We start from the raw sequence: 23,411 nt of genomic DNA on the forward strand, positions 1-23,411 counted from the left end.
TGCAATTGGACGATTCGATGGAACAAAAATATTCTGATTCTTTTATCGAATAAATGGGAAATTTAGTTAAAAACTCACGTGCGCCGGGATGTCAGGTGATATCGACGTTTCATAACGCGCCAAATCTCCCAACAAATAGCCGTGTAACAATAGCCCATTACGGTCAGGGGTAACACCAGAACCAGGACCAACATATAAACCTCGTGTGCGCGCCATAAAAGTCCAAACTCTGAATCGCGTACACACCAGTAAGCAATTACCCTCAGTCCAACCTCCTTGTGCGTCTGAAACAGAATTTTACACCGAGTTTTAGTCTTATCTGAACTTGTCGGGGCTAAATTGTCGGGGAACAAACAGTTTATATAGTAATCGGAATTCACGCAATAAGGAATTCCCCATTTTCCCCATTAACTAGTATACTTCAGTTCAGATAATATGAAATTACCTTTAGATAAGCGAAATCAAGCAGCAAAAATTCAGTCAATCGGGAATTAACTAAAACCTCATTTCGATAAATTGAGTTTTACTGTGATTTCATCTTTATGAAATGTTCGTGGATGACGTAACGAACAATTATCGAAGGTTTCAATATGATTTCCTTAACTAATTACGAACTACGAATTACGAATTGCGAACTACGAACTGCGAACTATTATCGGCGAACGTTCTTCTACGATATATGAATATAATTTATTACGTATGCACTAATAGGAATAATTATTACTACAATTCTTATCTAGGCTTGCGATTATTTCTGTCGTTCGATTACAGTAGCGTCGTGCGTCGTGTGTCACGTACTGCGTCACAGTGTCGACTGTCGAGAAACAGTTGTCGATAGACGCTCGTTAATTCGACCCTTGCCCCGAGGCGGTATTTACATTATTTTTGCAGAAAGGTCGTTAACCTGGTATGCGTCGCACGGCTACATATTATTTTCGTACGAAGCATGTGTTTGTAAATATCAGTAACATTAGTTCGATTATTTACCAATTACAAATTGTTTAATCGACTATTTGCGATCGCGAGAAAACACGTCAAGGGGAGTCGTAAATTCCCGTTACGATTCCCGACGCCACGAACCGATCTCGATCCTCTTATTTCTGTTAAGATAATAGGGATGATTCGATTGAATTTACCCTGAATTAACAAGTATAAATTAATGTTTATTCCAACAACTTTGTAAAGAAGATAATTACACTGATGCGTATGTATAAGTTAAGTAAGTGATTGATTTAAGGGTAGAAACCCGGTAAAGATATGTTGACTATTCTAACGATGAAGAATAAGTGAAGTTCAGTGACGATGCCGTGTCGGAGGAAAGCTAGCGATGGGTGTGTCTAGCACACGGGACCATCGGATTTGTTGATGACAATTTTGCTTAGGAAAGTGAGGGTAGTAGACATTGCTTCTGATTGGATAATAAGAAGGTTGGTGGACTAGAACGGGTCTCAGCCGCCCTCGATAGAAAGTTACTAGTGGGACGCATCATACGTGAGAAAAACTAACTTTCACGTGTCTTTTCATAGTAAACGATAAACTTTAGAAAACGATTTAGTAAAAAGATCTTTGTTCGGACCTTAGCTAGAAAATTCCTGAGATTTATGGTAATAGCCTTAAGGCTATTGAGGATACGTAGTAAGGATGTGTAGACATCTGGTTGCCATCTTGCCCGCGGTGTGTGACCTGGTCTGGATAGAGTGTCGCCAGACGTAACACAAATTAAACAAGTAACATATTTGTAACTTTCTAATTTAACTTAATAAATTTTTAATGCATGTTTATCAAATAAAGGTTTAAAAGATCTTGAAGGAAACGAAGCAGGTAAAAGAAAGTTTATAAAATGAAAAGTATGACAAGACATCGTAATTTTACAAAATGAATTTATATTTAATGAGCAGTGAATAAATATACTTTATCGTCATAATATGGTAAACAATTTTCACTACAAAAATTACTGAAATTCATAGCATATTCATTTGAAATATTCCTTTATCCTATATCCCAACTGTATATCAAACCATAAACCTGAATACCACAGATTCCCTTCGCAGAAAGGAACACTTTATCGAGCAGGTGGTCGCTCCATAGACTCGGTCTAGCAATCACAAGCTATGTACATACACTCCTGAACGTATTCCTCATTCCACTGCTTTACGGCATCGCATAAAGACATTTTATTAAACTATTCGAAATAGGTATAGAAACGGCAATACAATTCTTCACGGTCGTATCGTATGCCATTTTATCGTCCCACTCTCCCCATTTATTTTTACTAAACACATGCATCCATGCGTTATCTCGTGTTCCATTAACTCTTTCGTTTTTTTGTTACTCATAACAGCCTTTTCATAGGGAACAGCCTTTTCACACGATGTTATATACATAATATTATACACATAATATTTGTTAATACACTGGTCGGTGGAGCTCGACATTCTTTCTTAACATCTTATAATCTTATATCAAATATATATAATCAGACAGTTTTTAACTTGTGAAATTACTTACATAATTATTATATATATATGTTAAATTTTGACAAAGCAAAATATGAAATGCAGTGACAAAAATCATCGAGAAATTCCGGATCAAAAGAATCAGTAGTGAAACCGTTTTTTACAATGTTAGCAATAACGCAAGATAGCGAAGAAATAGCACGAAGCATCTCTTGACTAAAGCTGACAGAACACGCGATTTCCCGCGATTTTCCATTTCTCTTATCGATCTTTTGAACTTCTAAAAAAAAATTAGCCCTTTAACGCTCCAATGCACAGATGTTTCTCGCCTTGAAACTTGAAACGAACGCGGAACGAATATCAGAGTCGATTTTGTGAGTAACGTTTCCTCAGGCTGCGATCATGCTACAATCATGCTATGTCATACATATTTGCACGAGCCAGCAATTTCTGTAAATAGAGTATCGGAGATCGAAATTGCAAAAAATTGCTGTTTGCGATTTCTGTCTAGATTTTTACTTTGATGAACTGCGTGAAAAAGCTTGGATAAAAGGGACTGATAACTGACGCTGTGACGCTAGATTTTGCAAGAAGATTGAGCTTTCCATTTTCTCGATTTTCTGGGTTCAGATAGATTTTAGTCGAGGCACGATACGTGATCAAAATTTAGAAAGAAAGTTGACTGAAATCTCACAAGTTGATCGCGATACTTGCGATCAAATTTGTCGCAGATACCCACTCGACAATTACGATGATTTTGTACCATGTCGAAGAACAAATTCGTCGAGATAATTTAGTGAACGTTTCTATTATAAATATTAATTATAATAAACCTGCAGACGTTTATGCATTAATGTTAGAATTATTTAACAGAATATCTGATCTGGAATCTAAAATGAAAGTTAATTCTCTTATTAAATTTTATAACGAAGCTTCTTCGATCCTAATTTAATATGTTCCTGTATCCTATATAAGCTCCATATAGATCTGCATTTTTTAAATTCGTCATAAAGGCAGAAACGGTCACAGTCTAATTATGAGTCCTGCAACTTGCTTCAATGTACTTATTTGCAAAGAACGGTAGTTGTTATGCAGTTAAAAAGTAGTTTAATACGTTCAGAACGAAGCTGTATGGGGAATGTTTGTACTGCGGAATGTTTGTACTGCAGTACTTAGTTATACTACTTAAAAAACTTATATAGAGGATTTCGCCATTGAATATAAAATCTCTAATACAAAACAGTGAGCTCATCGCAAGAGACCACGAGCGACAATGTTAATTAAACCATACTCTTTTTAAAGAAAAATAATTCTCACCTGTGTGAAGATCATAGGAATACCGAGAAGGAATGACACCACCCAAGTTGTAATTACTATTTTGCGTGCCTGACTTATTGTGCACGTGTACTGCGCCCGCATTGGATGAACTATAGCGTAATATCTGTAACACAGGCAAAATTTTTAATCAATTTGTAATGTTCTATAAACACACCAGCGTGTGATAAAACAACAGTAACTACACGAGATTGCACAATAGATAAACCCATGAAGTTACATGGACAAAATCAGAATGACGAAATTATTTGAAAACATCTCAGGAATGATATCAGATCATTCGAATTCTTCAAGATAATATTTTAAAATGCGTAATTTTCATAGATCGATATTGAGGTAAACAGTACATAAATTGACCCATAAATATAACATAAATTGCTGTTAACAATATTCAGATATTTCTGTATTTCGCTATTACACGTTCGTAATATTTATCAAGTCTGCAGATATACGGAAAGAATGTAGAAAATATCGAAAATTCATGAAAATGCCGCTCGATGAAATCCTAATTAAATTACGTATATGTTCTTAATGAGATCATCATCCTGAAGAATCTTGGACTTATACTCGCACCTATTTTATCGTTTGTGGAGCATTATAGGCATATTACATTGTTGGCTTGGCGAGCTCTTGGTCTCATTATAAGAATGTCCACGTGACGCATGTTATCTTCATTGAGAGGATTCAACGTAGATCCGTAAGTTCTCTTTCCCACGAAATTGGAAATTTCATTCTCCTCTCTTGCCATAACTACGACCAGTTGCTAACACCGCTTGGATTAATTTCTTGTAATACCTATTATCCCTTGGAGCAACGTAGATTCACAGCTGATGCCATATTCGTATATAAAAGGGTAAAGCGTTACATTAGCTGCCCAAAGGTTCTTCAGTTTGTTAAGCTTACTACTCTATCCGGGACTTACGAGAGTTCCCCAATTTTCCACACATCGTTATGCAGAACCAGTTACGCTCCTAGTAACTACATTAATCGCGTTTGCAAACATGCTAATATGCTCGTCCATCGATTACGCTTCTTTTGAAAAAGAACTTGCGAAAAATGTTAGAAACCCAGTGTGTAATTCACTGATACGTCCGCGCGCTATTTCTGACCAATGACCAATGACAATTATTTATTCATTTATATTATTGTAACAAAAGGTTACTCGTACACGTGTAATTTGATTATTGATGCACTATGTTGATGAGTGGAATTCGAGATATTTGTCAAGCGCATTTTCATGAAGCGACAGACGATTATCGTCGTCTGGACGATCTGCCGAGAGGTCCACTATAATCTTTAATCCCGTGGATTTTATAGGAACCACGCGCCAAAAAAAAAAAAAAAATGAGGAAAGTGACTGCGTATAAGAACAGGAGTCGATAGAACCACGCGAAAAATCACGACAAACGCTTTCTTTTATGGTTACGGTCATTTCTTGCGTTTACCTTCATTTTTTCCATTTCCTGCCTTCTCATTTTCTTTGCTCGACGCCTATGCAATTAAGCGAAAAGCTTCGCGACGTGCGTTCGCCTCTCTTCCACATGGCACAGCCACGAATACAAAGTGGTTCTATATTTCTAGCCTCTCTATCAATCAACTCTCTTGCCCACGACGTTCGATGCAAACGAATTAAACAGAATCACGCTTGCAAAAGCTACGCTTTCTTCCGTTTCTTTCCGGTTCGATACCAGCAGCGCGTTGTGCAGAATAACGTCACTTTAGTGGGCGGAACAGTGACGTGATAGTTACGTACCGAATATAAATTTCAGCCTGTTTCGTTACGAAACAAACAGCTGTATCACTGTGTAATATTTCATTGAAACTTTATAAAAATTCGAGATCGAGTCTGGTTAGAGCTGGAGGAGGAATATACAGCGCAGATTCTGTACTTTATTTACATATACCGAGAAATCTACTTTGGCATGAAATAGACAGATAGATGGAAGCTTCGTGAAGCTTCCACGAGATGATGCGAATAGCGTCGATCATAATAATACAATAAAATGAGATTCTCAATCACGACGCAAGGTAGTGCTGTATTTGAGAAGCTGTTTTGAATAGGAAATGTTATATAAATAATGAATTAATTTGATAAAAAACTATGATTTTATAAAATAAGAAGAGATGAAATTGTGACATAGACACCATAGACAGCTAGTCTATATATGTGACTCTTTTATGTTATAGGTTTCACACGAAATGAATTTAATATACTTCATGCTAGTCAGATAAAAATACGTTTGACGCGCTTTATTAATTTTGGAATTCGGAGAATTTTATGAATAATGGAATTTTCATATCAGAGGTTATACATATATATGTATTACTCCATAATCAGAAATTCAATGGGCTTTTTACATAGCCAGCGCAAAATATATTAAATAGGAAGGTACCTAATAATGTATATCATTGAACCAGCTACATATTAGCACTAGAAATAATCTTATCAGTTTCATCACGCAATACACTGTAGATTAGATATTGGCAGTTTCTTTGAAAGATCAAAGGGTGATTCATAATTATTTACTATGCTGTTTAACATGCAATGAAACTTTCTCATCAAAAGGGACACTGTATCGATCGACAAGTATGAAAACTAAAAAGATTTGCGAATAAAATGAAAGTATAGAGTTGTTTTATTTGCGAGAAAGTAATAAATTAATTTTTTCTTTTACCTAAAAATTAGAGAAGTTGGAAAATTAAGCTTCTGTCAATGTTGATGGAAATTTCTCGCGAAACGAAACTTTTATTTCACAGCAGACGACACGAAAAGCTTATCCTAGTACGGGATTAAACAGTTTTCCATTTTCCATGATGTTCTAACGCAGAATGACGGAGGTTGTTCAAAGCTGGCGTAAAAATATGACGCGAATGCTTACTCCCACGATGATGTTACTCGTTGAAAATAGATATGATGACTAGTATAAAAATGATTAGAGGAAAATTCGGTTTTAACGTACATCGTCAGAGAATCCAACAGCAGTGAGTGTTACATTTACAAGTCCAGATAATCCAAAGAAAAATCAATATCTGCGCATCTGGTTTCCAATATGGATTATCATAAAAAATTCCTGCCATTCGATACTGCCAAAAAGTACAGACTACTTAGATAGATGCCTATCTATGTCTTTGTAATATAAAATAAAATAATTTTTTTAAATAAAACGAGAAAAGATTAGGATCGGAAACACGACCTGAACGCGAAGAACTACGAATTATGTAGTCTACGATAAACATCGTGTAAATCGAAAAATCGTACGTTCTAACACGTTCGACGAGAAAAATATCTAACCTCGAAGACGAAAGTCATCGACAACCCTATACAACGTTATCGCCTAACAGCATCTGTCATGACCATCTACAGAGTTCCTCAGCATCCCCTATATTACCTTCAGAAATATGGACGATTCCTAGGTTTTATCTGTTTCCTTTCCATACAAAGGGCGAGATAAACAATAAGAAGCAACCGCCGAACGGCTCAACGGTGTGGAAGAAAGACAGGCGACGATAAGGCGATTCAATTTCCCCTAGAATGAAATAAATTTTAAGCATGACTGCGCGTTGGGAGAAAGCTGTTGGATTACGCGTATAGGTCTATCTTATTGGGTCCTTTATGGAAAGGGAACGTGAGCTGCGAGATGAAACAGCTTCCGCGGAGAGATCGTACACAATGTGTAAATGTTATCTATCAATTTTTGCTGTCCTTTCGAGGTGATGTTTATATGGAATTTACATATATCTTGAAATTAGTATACACTTTTACAGATGATTTTCCTACTACATATTTTTTATCATATCGATTACAGTCATCTATTTCGATACAAGAATATTTGTAACAAAACATTCAAGTCTTCAAAAATATCTTTAACTCCAGAAATGTATTCGTTTAGTGATTCGTCTTTTCTAGCCTTGTAAGTGATTTATCTTGACAGAGCTATACCAGTGAAATGTAATAAAAGTAATTAAATCTACTATCGTGACTGACCATGAACAACCTTTACTACTTCTATCGTGTAAGATCGTTTCTTTCAGTTTAAAACACGTAGACAAGCGAATATGTATGTATTTAAGGTAACATTACAAATACACCTTGAAAAACCTGTTAATTTATTGATTAACCATTTCTAGCGGTTACGTGACTGATTTATCTTAAAAAATGTATTAGCAGTAAAACGCGTTACAGTTAATTAAATCTACTTTCGTCTCTGACTATGAACTACCACCGTTACTTCCACTCTATAAAATTCTTATTCCTTAATTACTTTTTATTCCTAACGTTGCGTGCAAATCGAAGGAATATACTTTAAGAAAAATAAATTGCGTCGCCACTTTCACCAATACGGTTGTATTTGATTGTATTGGAATTAATGGATTCGCAATCCTGTTATTTTTCACACAAACTATGTAAAACCAGGAAAAAGCTCTCACGGCTTGAATTTAATCCTGCGTTTTCTAGTCGTCGGACGACGGATGATTTCGCTGTTACGAAGCTTGATAAAAGTTTAATAAGATACGCGGGTAACTTTTTCGCGAAAAAGAGAACAAAAGAGAAAAAGAATCGGAATCCCTAGTGGGCCGCAATCCGATCTGAAATGTAAGGGAGAATTTATGACCGCTCGCCTGCTAACTGTCTTCGAAGGGTGTTGAAAGAAAAGGGCGAAGCAAATTCCCTGCGAATTTCCGGATGATTCGTCGAAATCCTGTATTCTTCCGCATCGAGAAATCGGATGGAAAAGGACGAGGGAGAGAATTTTAAGATCGCTTCTATACCGATTAAAATTCAACGTATATACATATGTAAATTGAACGGTAATGAGAGCGTGTTAATAATCGTATGGAATCGTGGAAATCGTGTTTCGGAACATAAGATACGGAGCTTATGCTCGGAGATTATTTTAATGTAAATCGTGCTGCGAAATGTTAATGAGTTATTTTAAGCATTTATCGTGTTCTCAGAGGAAAACCCGGCGATTATTTAATATTTTAGTTGGATCTAATCCAGGACGACGTGTTGGAATTGCTATTAACATCTGTCGCGAGGTTCGATCGTCAAAGTGAAATAACTAAAACTACATGGACGTGTATTGTTTTCCCAGAAGGAAGCTGAGTGTAGAATAATTTTATTATCTTATTTTTGGCAACGTTTTCCCCATTTTACAGTATTTTTACTGGCGAGTTGTGATAAACGAGTAACAGATAGTGATACAAAAACTCGACGGATACATTTAATTTAATTTCTAAATAGGGCATTTAAATGACAATCCCTTGAAACGATTGACATCCACGATACATTGGTCACTTCTATAAATGAAAAAATAAAGAAAGCTAACAACGTAACAAGCATCGCATTTTCTAACTTTTTCTTGAAATTTGCTTTCGCTTCTGTTATCTTCTTACGAAAAATATACTTGAAAAAAGTAAAAAGGTCTTTACAGTTTCTTAAAAACCGAACATTAATCTTTTAGCTTAATATGTTAGGACATTAAGACAGTTGCAAAAAAGTGAAGTTGATCAGTTTTACATCGGACAGGTTCATATTTGTTTATCTTTATTTTCTCCTGGAATATATTACATAGGTACAAAGAAGAAACGATAAGGGAAGGGAACGTCGCAAAAATATGAGTTTCCAATCGATTTATCTCGCGCAACATCCAATAAAGGAACCCACCTATGCATTTTTTTCATAATCTAGGATGCTTTATCACTTTTGTGTCGACCTTTCCCACTCGTCAAACTTTCTCCTCCTATCTCCATTGTAATCATTATCGACCATTATCCACGCTAAATCTATCAATCACAAAGTACACCCTGGTTTGCGAAATTTAATATAATTCACGCGTATCGTTAATCGCAAGAGAGAAGAATTCTCAGAATGCGAGGACACGAAGGTCAATACAGTTTCGCGATAAAATTACAACATGAGATGGAACGAATTTGGCTGGTCCCTCGTGAAGCGAATTTTTTCGTGTTTCATAGAAGGAAAACGTACTATCCATGGGAAGCTACAGCTGTACCTAAATAAATTGAATTTAAGAGAGCTCGTTTAAGTGCGTCAATTAAACGAAACTACGCTTCTCAAGCGCACAACGACGGAGCTGCGTTAAATAATTTCCCGACATTTAATCTCTGAACAGTCGGTTCCCTTTAAGATTAAAGCGCCGCGAACTTTTTGGCGCCTGAACGTTTGAAAGTAAAACAGGAAGTTGCGTGGTTTTGTTCAAAAATGTTTACGTCTATATCCTATTATATTTAGACGAAATTTTCGCGATAATTATTTTGCTTCGTTCTGACGCGATAATCTATCGATTCTAAAAATTAGATCGCGAACGATCACGCGCTTATAAGAAATTTAAATTTACAAAAATGCATAGAATGCAAAACTATATAAAATAGTTATAGCGCACAGTGAACCAAATCTCTGCTTTAATTGTATTCATAGAAACATGAATATGCATCAACATCTATACTCTAATAATCACTATACACTATAAAATACACTACTCCAATTAACTTAAATCAAACCACGAGATTCGGAGGGTTAAGAATTAAATTAACCATTATCAATCAAATTTATCTTCGAGATTGCAGTATTGTTTGCATTTGCTTGTCTAATACCGTTAATTCAATATAGTTGTAAATTAATATTCCAAATTAATAATTAGAGGAAAGACATCGTTTACCATTTTTCAATTTTTATTTCAACACGCGACACGGTTTAAGAAGACCGTGCAGAAAATAGGAGGAAAATACAACGGAGCCAAGAAAGGTAATAATTTCAGGTTTACCTTTCTATCGACATGGCGGTTAATGTGACGACCGAACAAATAGCCGAGACGCTCTGCATATAATGCACCGCCTTGCATAGAAACAGGCCCATCGTCCACGTGTAGGAGAACAGCTTGGCCACCTGCAACAAATCCATTTGCGTCTTGTCAGGTTGAATCGTTCCAACACCCCTCGGAACCATATTTTCCTTTTTATTACACACGTAAACTAGAAACGCGGTTGAACCTCTCAGGAAATACGGAAAGATATTCAAAATGAAAACGTAACATTGAAATTTTATACGGATTTATCGCAAGGAAATGAATCCGCAAAAAAGAAATTGAAGCATGAAATATAGAACGACTAAAAAATGAATTGGTAAAAATGTTCGAGCGTAAAAATTAGATCGTAATGTACAGAGAAATAAGAAAAGAAGAATAAATCTGTGAAAAACATTAAAGCGTGAAATACAGGAGAATCACAAAAGATAAATCTACAAAAGGATTTAAGCGTAAAATACAGAGAAATTTGCGCGACAACTGTCTTGATTTTTCATTTCAGACGCAATTTAAAGTTTCTGAGGAGAGGTCGGAAAACAATACCGGCGCAAGAACAAAAATCATGCAGAACAATGAGCGTGTGTATTGAAACGGATGAAAAAGGGTCCAGGGTGAAATAAAAGAACTCGAGGGAAACATTTTCGTTCGTCGGAACGAGAGGCGTAGTCGCTGTTCTTCGCAAAAACGTGTTTAATCAACCCCTTTCGCAGAGTTTTCTTCTTTTACTCAAAGAAGATAGACTTTATTGAAGCACGCTCTTTGAAGCCGTTAATGAGCGTGAAACGCATCTCGCCAGAAGGAAATTCCTCGTTTTAGAACCAAAATGCGTGACGGTGTGGACTGGTCATTTAGAGACGTTCGCCAGTCTCGCAATTACGAAAATAGTGTTCGAAAATGAAAATTGTCCTTGAATAATTATGATGGACTATGATGAACTAGAAATGTGCTATCACAGTGAATAACGAGCGGTTGTTCTGTTTGAACGATGCCATTATGTTTCTTTCACTAATTAGAAAACGAAGAATTTTCTTTTCGTTGACATATATACATATTAAATAATTTTTTATTTTAACGACTATTTTAACAATTAGCGAATAATTTGGCCGTTACATAGACTCGGTTTTTACCAATTATTTATCAAAGAGAAGAAACGTTCTTAAAAATCGAGGCTTTTATTTTTCATCTTCAAAGTATAAATATACGTTTATCAGTATTGAAAGTTATACTCTAAACAATCATCGATATTCTCTTCTTGAATTTCTAAAACTAATTTAATCACATTCTTGGAAAACGAAAATTTCGTAGAAATGAATGTTCCTTAATCTTTTGCATTAACTTAATCTTTTTGCATTTTTCATGCTACTAATATGTCAATCCTCGGGCTGGAGAAAAATAAACATAGAACACGAACGTGTCAGTAATTTTGTTAAAACTCCTAGAGTAGAATCGTCATTGAAATTTTATGGATTAAGAACAGCAAAGACTTTTGACGACTCGAATGACTCTTTGTAAAGTACATGGTTAAAAAGTTCGTCCTTTCCTTGAATTGTGCATTTTCCCATGTAATTTTCATTTTAACTCTTACTGTAAATTTCACGTTTCAATCATCGGTAATTTCAATGCTAAATAGACGAGTCTCGCCTTTACTTCGCTCAACTGCGAAAATTCTAATTAGTGAGTCGGAGAATCGTGGCAAAGATAAGAAGCTGATCTCCATTGCTTCAGTTAATTACGTATTCTTCGACGTAACTTCCGTTTTAACTATTTTACTAGAAATTTCACACTTCGGTCGTCGGTAGTCCCCAGCGCTGAAACACGTGAATCTCGTTTTTGCTTTACTCAACTATGAAGAGACCAACCGGAGAACTGGCGAATCGCGACGGAGATAAGAAAACGCAAGAAGAAGCTGATCTCAATTGCTCCAGTTGAGCTGCCGCTTAGTGCCAAGTTGTAAAATGATCCAACCAACATCAACCGGAATTCACGAGTTGAATTAACCAACTTATTATCTAAGACCTCCTTACACGGATCGAAAGAAGCTCGTCTAAATTTTAACAAGTCAAACGAAATGATTGGATCGATCGGTTCTGAACGTTCGTAAATGGGTGGCTGTCGGAAAAGTTGCTAAGTTACTTCGAAGAGGGGAAACGAAAGGAAAGGAGATACCTTTAAGTCATTTGCGAAGAAAGGGGAATCGAGAACGAAGTTTCAATGAGAGCAATCAACTCGAACAGATAACAAGGTATTTTTGGCGTAGAATAGGAGGCGGTGGTTAAAAGCGCGGTTGAAAATTTCCGGCACAGTTGCAGCAACTATTTCGAAAGAATAATTACATGCTACATAACGACCGGAGATAAAAGAACTGACTGTCCTGTGTTGAAAAAGCTCCATGTTGAATTGCACCTGACCGAGTCACGAGGGACACGAGTTGCTTCGTCTCTGATATTCCGCGTGATTTAATTATGAGGCACTGGTACGGCAAATGCATCTCTTTGCAAAATTACGTATTTCTAAAAACCTGATTAAATTATACTCGGTCATGGAGCACATGGTTTTGATTAAACTCGTTCCCATTAGAAGTGTTTTTTTTTTTTTTTTTATCGAATCTAATCTCTGTCCATCCGGGATCATCCTGGGATCAACCAGCAATTTTCTTGTCACGAGTAATCGTATTACAGACCAGCTGCGTTCAATTACCACGATCTACTAAACTTCACATTAACTGAATTAATTACAATTAGCGCTACTACGCGCTGTAGGAATGCCTGTGCAATTCTTCATCCAGCAATCATAGCTGACTCTCTTGTTTCTGCGAATTCCTCGGTCGAAACGATCCGCAAGTAAACTCGATCTTTTTCTCAATTCTCTTTCAGTTTGATACTGAAACGGATTCAGACATCTGCTTTCGACAACTCTCTTTTATTCACACGGTCGAATGTATTGGTCGAGTGGAGAGAGTGTTTTAACAGAGTTAGCGAAAGCATTTCGATTATAGGATTCCATCCGGAATCATTAAATAAACTTCACTTTCTATGTATCGTTTAAGGTTTCAATTTTATGGTTTAAAAATACCGATGGTTTTAAAATTGCTTACCCCAGAATAATAAAAAAATTCTTTTTCACCACTTTTAAATCCTCCTATTCTTCCAAATAGGACAAAATATGCGAACAAGTATTTTTCTCATCTGAGATAAATAATCTTAGTCGAGAAGGATTATAAGAGTGACAAAATAGGAATTCTCATTACTATTATTATTATTGTTACTTTTACATTATGACTACCCGTGATTACCAAGTGATTTCGTCAATAGTACATATTTCTATTAATATTCATTTAACGCAAAGAATTCCATTATTATTACTATTCTACGACAATATCGTAAAAGACTCTGCCCCAGATTTCTCTCGCAAGGTTCCATGATACCTCAAGACATCTGATTTGCATAATTTCGGAAGTAAATCATCCAGATGCAGTACAATTCAAAAGATCTAAAAGTCTTCGTTCCTGATTACGCACAATTTAAAGATTCGAAGATTCAAGCCTCGAATCTACTGGAATTTAGGGGTTAGAAAATCTATACTAACTAGATTCAGAAATGTATGTGATCCGGGGCGCTATAGAATCTGAAGAATCTAAAAAACCTCAGTTTCTGATCGCGGGATATAAAGATATACAGATTCAAGCTTCGAAATCTTCGAGCTTTGGAAATCGAAAAATCTATACTGCCGACAAACCGATTTAAATAGAAAATGCAGAAGTTATTCAAGAGTATGCGAAAGGAAAGAAAGAAGCACAAGAATGCAAAATCATTCTATTCCGTACGTGGCGCTGTTCTCGATGCAACTGAATCAAAGAAAAGTGAGATGGTTTTCCACTCGGTCTAACAACAAGTCGCTTAGCCAGTCTGCCGAAATCTTCTTCGCCAAGCATTCCTATATTAAATTTCTAATGTGCTCGGTTAAACAGGAGCTGGTTTAAATCGAATTAGGTGTAGACCGAAGTCCAGACGAAGTTTTAGTATAGGAATTTCATTCGTGATTTCCGATCTCGTCGAATTTTCAATTTCGTCTCCGGCGTCGAACGATGGCGTATCGAACTACAAAGCTATGGCGGAAACTTTGCAACTTTCATCATTGCGCAATGTACTAAATGTTTAATAAGACTTTGGACTTTATCGAGGCGTGTATAACTGAGCGAGTTGCAGGAAACATACCGGCGCAGTTGCGCGTCGAATAACGAAATTATTCCTGCGCTTTTGAACGCGCGTACAACCCGTTTGAATGTTCTCTGCGAATACACCTCTGATTAAAACCGAATCTGCTTCGATATGTTTGAGCGTGAGAGAATTTTCAATGAAACGCGACTTTAAACGACACGCAGGACGAGCATACGAACGCATATAAAAGAAACGGGCACGTTAAAAGCTTCGGCTTTAATGAAACTGAAAAAAGAAACGCGTAATGAGAAACTCTTTGCCGCGAATATTTGTTGCGGCAATTCTGGGTTATTACGAGCAAGTGGCGGGATTAGTAAAATTGTTATGGAATAGCGGACAGTTAGTACGTTAAAAGAATAACTGAGTTCTTGTGATTGGTATTATAAAAAGTACAACAGTGGTTATAAAAATTATCGGCATACCATTGTACGATAGAACTCCATTTATGTGAAGTTCGCGTTCATATAAGTGGATTCCATAAACAGAAATTCGCTTAATCGAGCATTGATTAAAATTTCGTTCAAATAAATGCGGTTCTATTTACGTCTCAGTTAATCAGCTGCAAAATATATTAAATTTCGTATCTTCTAATAATGCTTTCATATTCTACCCTATTTTTATTTCACGAGAGAAATTAACAATCGAATTTACCCTTCAAATTTAAGAGACAACAAAATTAGTTCGAACAGTACCACAAAACAATCCGTGCATATCTGGACTAATATTTTAAATCCAATAGTGCAATAAATAAGCTTTCGTGTATCGAAAATATTTTCCATCTTGTTATAAATTGTGCTTCGGCAGCGATACAAACATCCGACTGATGCACCGTTCCGATTTCACAAGCAGCCAGTTCAATCCAATAAAGTAATTTCACTATGAAATTCTGTGTCTGACGACGAAACATTTGCGATCATTCCCAGGACAGTTGCAACGACTGACATTTAATTTATATTGTGCCCTGCATAGTCGAGCAACAATCAATAACGACTTTAATTAGAATGTTAGAATCGCGATTCGTTTAAGAACGAGCCGAGACGCAACTGTTTCTACATTCACTAAATTAATGGCATCTGATAATAGCGCGATCCGCTACCAATCAAGCTGCTAAAGCATTAAGAACGCTCGTTAATTTCATCCACTAAATATTTGGATTCAGTTTTCAACACGTGTCATGTCATTAGCAACAGGAAGTATGAAATATTGTACGAGAGATGATTATACACAGTATGGAAATTTTGTAGACGGTAAATCATAGTTCATTATAATGACAAATGAGTGAATGTATGCTGACTGCTATAAATTAATCCAATATCTTTGACACGATTAGTTGATTAAACGATTCTGTCAACTCTTTCTTTACGTACGACACTCTAAAGACTCTAGACACAATGATTCGTCAACATCCCACGTTATATTGTATGAAAAATCGTTTCCTTCGCCTTTTTCACTTTAGTACGTTCTGAACGCAAGCCAATCCCTTTTCAAGATCGAATACACTCAACTGGTGGCTTTTCTTGATAGATCTAGTTTCTTCCCTTTGTCGACTGTTTCTTTCGCAACCTTCGCTCGAGATTAACACGCGCCATTATATAAATAAAACAAAAATTGAGTGACCTTATCTGTTAATTAAGAATATTTTAATTAAGAATGCACAGAAATAACGAAGCAACAATGGCAATGGAAGTAATCAATTTATATTATTAACAATGTTAATATCAAAGAATATAATGCAGTGAGAACTACATGTTAACCAGCAATTGCCAACCAGTTTTTAATTAATTTCATTCAATAAACACTGAGTAAGACCGATAAACGATTGACCAGTTACTAAAGAATGCAAAACGATATACAGCCGCTCATAAATATTACGATATAAAATATACCTATTTAGTACAAAGTGGATGATTTTCGCTGCTCTCGTTTTCTATTTAATCATTTCACTGTAAATCTGTTACTTTATCCGCTTCGTATCTGCCTTATAATATTAAGCACCGAATAGATATAATTAGAATTTTCCAATAAATGTAACGAGTAAGGTATCGATAATACTTATGGCCATCGGTACACATCTGCATTGTAAATTATTCTAATACTCAATTAAGTTAACCTCACGCTCATTATTCCACGTCATTATTTCGTCGCGTTGTTACCTCCGTCATTAAACGTACACGGGTTGGCTAGCTCACAAGAGCTAGAGATTCGCGATGGTATGCTATGCCTTTTGTATCCTTTAAACGGACGAGCTATCCTGTTGGCTGTTGCGCAATCCTCCCTGCGTGGGGCACTCGTTCGTGTAAGCAGGTTCCAGGCGGAAGAATCGACGTACAATACGGACGTCCAGGTGAATAAATAAAGGTAATGCGAGACCATCGATCAGTCGGTGCAATCTTGCAAAGCTGTTACCGACTGAAACTCGAGATTCCCGTCACGAAATGAAAATTGCATCAGTTCGTTGTTGTATCGTACGCTGTAAGTGATTTATCGGTGCATTATAAAAAAACCTGTGGCTGCAAAGTAAAATGAACGTGAAAGTGATAAAAGCTCGGTTTAGTGGGAAACTTATGGTCACGATTCGTTGTAAATGTATTCTATGAATCAAACATATCGAAATAAAATAAAATTCTTGAAACCTCGTCACCCTGTATGCTTCCCCTGTACATCGTAAAAACGAACAGAACTAAGACTGAGGGAAAAGATTTTTATGGTTTTCATGCTTGATTAAAAGGAATAAAATTGTAAAATTGAGCGGAAACTCACTTGAAAACGTAACGTTATTAGCCGGGATATTGTTCTCGACCACGAGGGTAGTAGACGAGCGGAAAGCATAATGAAACAAGCAGAACACTGACCACCGCCTATTATTTATTAATCCATTAAATGGGTTCTACGTTCTATTAGATCGCAAAATGCAAACTTTGTTACGAACTGCTACCGCGTTAGGTGATAATTAATTATTTGAACGCTCTCCTTGTAGCTTGTTCATGAAACACACGAATTGTTTGTAACGATTGAATAACCCTGTTGCGATAATCGAACTTTTATATTCCAATCCTGCTTTCGTTTATGTATATCTACATATACATACGTAAATTTTACGAGTGTATACATTGTAGCCTTCGGACGTTTCATTTATCGGAAAATGTTCTTATTTGAATGGGTATCTAGCGTAAGTCACGACCTAAAAGCGAAGCGAAACGAGGGAAAAGGGGAAAGTAGCGCACGCCATATGATAACTCGAACACGAAATGTGGTAGCGAAGTTGACGAGCAACTTCAAGTTTGTCGTGCAACTTTTTTAAAGTTAGCTCAACGAAGTTACGTAGGCGTTATGCTGACACGGGCATGACAAAGCAGCAGGAAGTGGCTAAAAACGGATTCTCCGTTCGTAAACAACTCTCAACTAATAATAATTTCTCTTCAGCTTCGTGTTATTCGCGGTTCTTCTTTCGCGAACTTATAAACTCCCCCGAAAGTCCGATCGCATCAACCACGAATTATGAAGCTATAGGATCAGAGAAAAGTTCCAAAGTAGCTGAATCATTTCGACACTACGTATCGAGCCAAAATATAGAAGTTTTAGCTCGTTGACAAGCCAATGACACGCTGTGAAATATTTGTCAATTTTTTATACGATAGAAATTGAAGAATACTTCGATACTTTAATGACACTCTTTTGAAATCATTAATCTCGTAACGCTCACGTAATTCCTGTGTACATGTGTGCGTGTTTTAATAACTATTTATTTACCCAAGAAACGATTACACTTGAAACAAGAAATGTGTTTTAATAACTATTCATTTACCCAAGAAACGATTACACTTGAAACAAGAAATGTGTTTTAATAACTATTTATTTACCCAAGAAACGATTATACTTAAAACAAGAAATTTATTATTGCCTGACGTTTAGATAAGATATATGTGAACGGGGACTCAAAGGGTGATATTATACAAAATTCTTAAAATACCCGAAGCAAGATCTAATTCCAGATTGTAGTAACATATACTATATATTTACCGCGTATTCTTCGTTTGCAGATAAAAATAAAAACAGGGCGAATTTTTGCTACAACCCGATGTATCCGAAAATTATCACCAATTTTATATTTGCCCCCTTAAATTTAAACCTTCTTTAAAATATCCAATAAAAAAGTTTTAATTCTGTTAGGTTATAATTTATAATTTTCTCTGTTTTCTCCGACCGTAGAAAAAGATAAACACACAAATTTATGTAACAGCCCTATATATGCTCTAAACTTATTGTCGTTTTTATACTTTTCCATAAATTTCACTTTTACCCCTATTGTCGTTTAATATCGGCGCGAGATCGAAAATCGTTGATAAAGTTAGCAATAAAGATTGCTAGATATCGAGGCAACTAAAGCTTTATCAGATAAATGTCCAGAAGTGAATATTGTGATGTGCAATCGAGCGGCGAAAATGTTCGTGAGAATTTCGAGGAGACTGGCGTCACGTTTCGCTCAGGAAAATCCGACGCGATAATATCGGAGTTTCACTCTGGCAATTCCCTTTAACGAAGTGACGAATTTCTTATGGAGAATGAGCTCACCGACGCCGGGGCACTCTGCAAATTGCAAATTGCCTTGGTTTGTAGCCCGTGAAATTGTCGCTTTCCCTTCGGAACGTCGCACCCTAAACTGCAAACACAAATTTTTGGATCCCCGCGAGATTACCACGAACGCCATGGAAATTTTTCCACTATTTCCCCATGATACGCGACATTCTTCCGCCACGAATTGTACTTCAGATTCAACTTCGTCGCTTTATCTTGTTTGAAGTATCATGCCTGAATTATGCAAACTTCGCTACCGCCGGAGGGAGAAAAGTCTCTTCCTATTTTCAAAACAATAGTAAAGAAAATTTTACGGAACCTCTTGTGAGAATTCAATTGATGGAACGTATTCCTACGATGTTAACGCAAAATATTGACAACTCGCAGAAAAGTAGCAAACACTAGAAGCTGCTGCAATTTCATGAAATAGCGGAACGAAACAACGTCGATGTAATTTCCTGCCACGCCAGGTTTATGTATTTTGTTCTGACAACGATAAATTGAAATTAATAAATAATTTTTGGAAAAAGATATTGTGTTGTATTTGCGCACTTCTTTCTGACAATGTCATCTACATCAATCGCACGAAAAATTTTTCGTACTAATGAAAATCGTGACCCGAATCACCGGTGACTACCAAGTGAGTCAACAAGTTAAGAAGCTTGAAGTTTCGTTCTACAATTTATATGTATCTATTCCATTTCCAGCGAAATACGTATAGTAAAATATATACCTGTTCGAAGGAAGATAAACGAACGCCAATTGTTAATTCAAGTGTGATAAACACATCATCTTTATCGACTTCGTCACCGAAATTTATCATGGCAAGTGTCGTTTATACGCTGTCATTTTACAATTCGTCATTATGAATTCTGTCACATCAACTCGCGTATTTATTCGGAAATCAAAATATTAAAATATACCGCTTCTGTCGCGTTATAATCGTTACAAAGATGAATAGGATAAATTAGAGATGAAAATTGCAAGGATTTAAAAAATCAGTTTCGATTTTTCGAGAAAAACATGTTGAAGGCAATATATGTTCTTTCACTTGTTATATTACATTTCCCCTTTATCCATTATCCATTTGACGACGATAACAAACAAGAGATAATAACATGAAAATGCGTAATTAATCCTGCCACGCTCGATGTTACGTATACGCTAGATTGTACCGTAACAAACAAATTATTAACTAAATACACGATAAATATACAGTCAGTCGCAAAAGTTTGCGTAGATATTATCGAATGTGAAAAGCACTCTGTATATTTATCTTGATATCAAAATGCTTATGCTTTACACCATTATATATAGAACAGGTATATAGTATAAAATAATATCTACTCTCAGCACAAAATATCTCTGAATTCATTCAGTATATCAACGAATTTTCAGTAGGAATTGCAAAATTACAGAACACTTAATTCGTAAAACTCTTGGTGCGAAATTACAGAAAAAATTACGAAATTTACACGGTATTTGTTAACATAAATGCCGAATTACATCATGAATATTTGTTCTTCCAGTTATGGTCCAAGTTTTGTCCACAGTATGTATACCACGTCTTCCTCGCAGAAACATCAGAGAAACTACGATTCCATTATCGATAATTGATAAAAAGAAATATATCTCTATAATATGGAGCCTAAAACGGATTTGGTCCTAGAAAGGTACGTTTTTTGTATCGTTAAACTTTGTACACAGGGATCGGATAAGGGAAAACAGTTTTCGCGACGATAAATTCGAGAAGCCGCTGCGTTCCCATTTACACCGCTTGTGACCGATTCAATCAAGCTTTACTTTCACGGAGAACATCGTTAAGCTACCCTCGGACAATCAATATATTACCAATATTACAAGGTTCTCAGCGAAAATATAGTTTGTCAATAAATATTGATAACATCGCATCGACAATACCTATTGATCCTTTTAGTTGAGAACCTTGATATATCGACGATATATATTGATAGTCTGAGGATACCCTTACGCTATCGACTAACTCGTCTGTGGTTACACTAAGAAAACCCTTCAAACGTTCTTAAAATATCTTAATGTAGTTCATAACGACGTAATTTCCCAACAATGTTTGGCACTCTAAGGCTGAATGCACACGAGCGATGTTTTACCGCGCGAACCCGCTGCGGCCATATGTCTATCTTTGTTGTTCTTAAGAGGAAAACAAAGAAAGACATATGGTAGCAGCGGGTTCGGGCGGTAAAATGTCGCTCGTGTGCATCCAGCCTTAAATGGAATTTTGTATTTGACGAAACTATTCGCTCCTTTGGAAATTCTATTAAATTCTGTCAAATCTCTGGCTAATTGTAATTCGCTCACGATCGTCGCTCAAAAAGCAAATTTGTGTTTGTAATAAGGTCCCTTTCATACGCCAGTACCTATATCGCTGGTATGTGCATACACCGATGTTATATTGTTTACGATGGAAAGCGTTTGCACGACGAGTTTACAACGAACACAATGTAAAATCGGTATACATCAAACACGCGTGGCGTACGTATCGCCGCGTGAAAGAAGGCAAACGGTTCGTTGCAAATTTCTGCGTTAATTAGTTTCCATAGAAATCACATTCGGTAAAGGTAAGCGTTTCAGCAGAAACAGTAAAGCGATCATGTTCAGTGGGTAAATAAAGGGACAGCAAATTACACTCTGTCCACGGGATAACTATCAACCGAGAGAAAACAATTTTAATCCCGGCAGACTACCATCGAAAAATACGAACCAAACACACATGAATAAATCCGCACCTGTGATAATTTAACTGTGTTTCTACGTTCGGAATACTCGTCGTAGTATTTGTAATCTATTGAAGAAGATATGGCGAAGTTTATAATAGCGTCAGAACGAATGGATCGTAAGCAAACCTCGGTTAATGCGCAAAGTTGGATATATGAATATACAACATATAATACGCTTTAATGGTTAAGCTGTTTATGTAACAGAAGTCTGCATATAGTCCATCGCTTTTAACTTGTTTCTTGTAAATTTCTAACTACTAATAATGTTCATAACGAAGTTGGGATCAGTTGTGACTCTTCTCTTTGAAGCTAACTTTCAAATTCCTCAATTTAAGTAGCAATTGGAAACTTTTACTCGCGGTGATTCAATAGCGTGCTACATGCAAGCAAGATAACTAATAAATTAATGAATAAATCTAAATATTAATTAAATCGTTAAAAATTTCATAAAAATTTCAATTATAAAATACTGTTTAGAGTCTTGGTTTATCTTTCGTTGCGAGTAATAAAATACTGTGTACCGATAACTCTAGATGTGACTGTATTAATCAATGCTGCTACTCGATGCTTTAATTTAGTGTCTCTCTATACTGTGTATCATCGTTGCTGCTATACATCGTGAAACTCTCATCGTGATAACGTTACATATGAAAAATCACGGATGCCAGAAGACCGATCGGCAGTGGCTAAGCTCTGTCATAAATCAGATGTTCGATAATGCTTCTCAGCTGACATTTATATCGAACGAGATAACAGACGACGCAGTGACCACACGTCGATCAGAAGAGTAAAAAATTCTTCTGAAAACTGACGCTCTCTGCACTTGACGCTTTCCATCAACATACATACGATGCTACTTGCGCGATATATTATTCAAGAATCGTCGAGAACAACGATTCAATTGTTCTACGATTTATACGAATCAACTTCGAAACTATTTCATATCTTGTTGCAAATGAACATTTTAACACGTGTAAAATAAACATTATATTATATTACTTGAAATAAAAATTTGGAAGCCAGTTTCTATTTATAACGCTTCAGAGTAGAAGAAATATACTTTTAAATTTCTACGTTATAAAGGAAAAATGGAAATAAAATATATATGATATAATTAGTTGAATATACGAATAAACATTTTTCTATTTATTCGCTACTACGTTACGACTCAAATATCTGTTTTGCATTAATAAAATGTTTTAAATTTCATTTCAGGTCGTTTCATTAAAAAACATTTCACTCATACTA

General features: G+C 36.0%; 1 protein-coding gene across 6 annotated transcripts in view; it reads right to left on the reverse strand.

Moving 5' to 3' along the window:
• LOC139992904 (QRFP-like peptide receptor) overlaps positions 1–23,411 on the reverse strand; it is a 76,810-nt gene that overhangs the window by 13,804 nt on the left and 39,595 nt on the right. For all 6 annotated transcript variants that reach the window (XM_072014202.1, XM_072014201.1, XM_072014207.1 and 3 more), the window contains exons 4-6: positions 10,577–10,698; positions 3,774–3,897; positions 79–284 (exon numbers count right to left, since the gene is read on the reverse strand). In XM_072014202.1, coding sequence (XP_071870303.1) covers positions 79–284; positions 3,774–3,897; positions 10,577–10,698 — 452 coding nt within the window. The remainder of the gene's footprint in view (positions 1–78; positions 285–3,773; positions 3,898–10,576; positions 10,699–23,411) is intronic.

Source organism: Bombus fervidus, chromosome 12 (genome assembly GCF_041682495.2).
Source record: "Bombus fervidus isolate BK054 chromosome 12, iyBomFerv1, whole genome shotgun sequence".
NCBI classification, from domain to species: domain Eukaryota; kingdom Metazoa; phylum Arthropoda; class Insecta; order Hymenoptera; family Apidae; genus Bombus; species Bombus fervidus.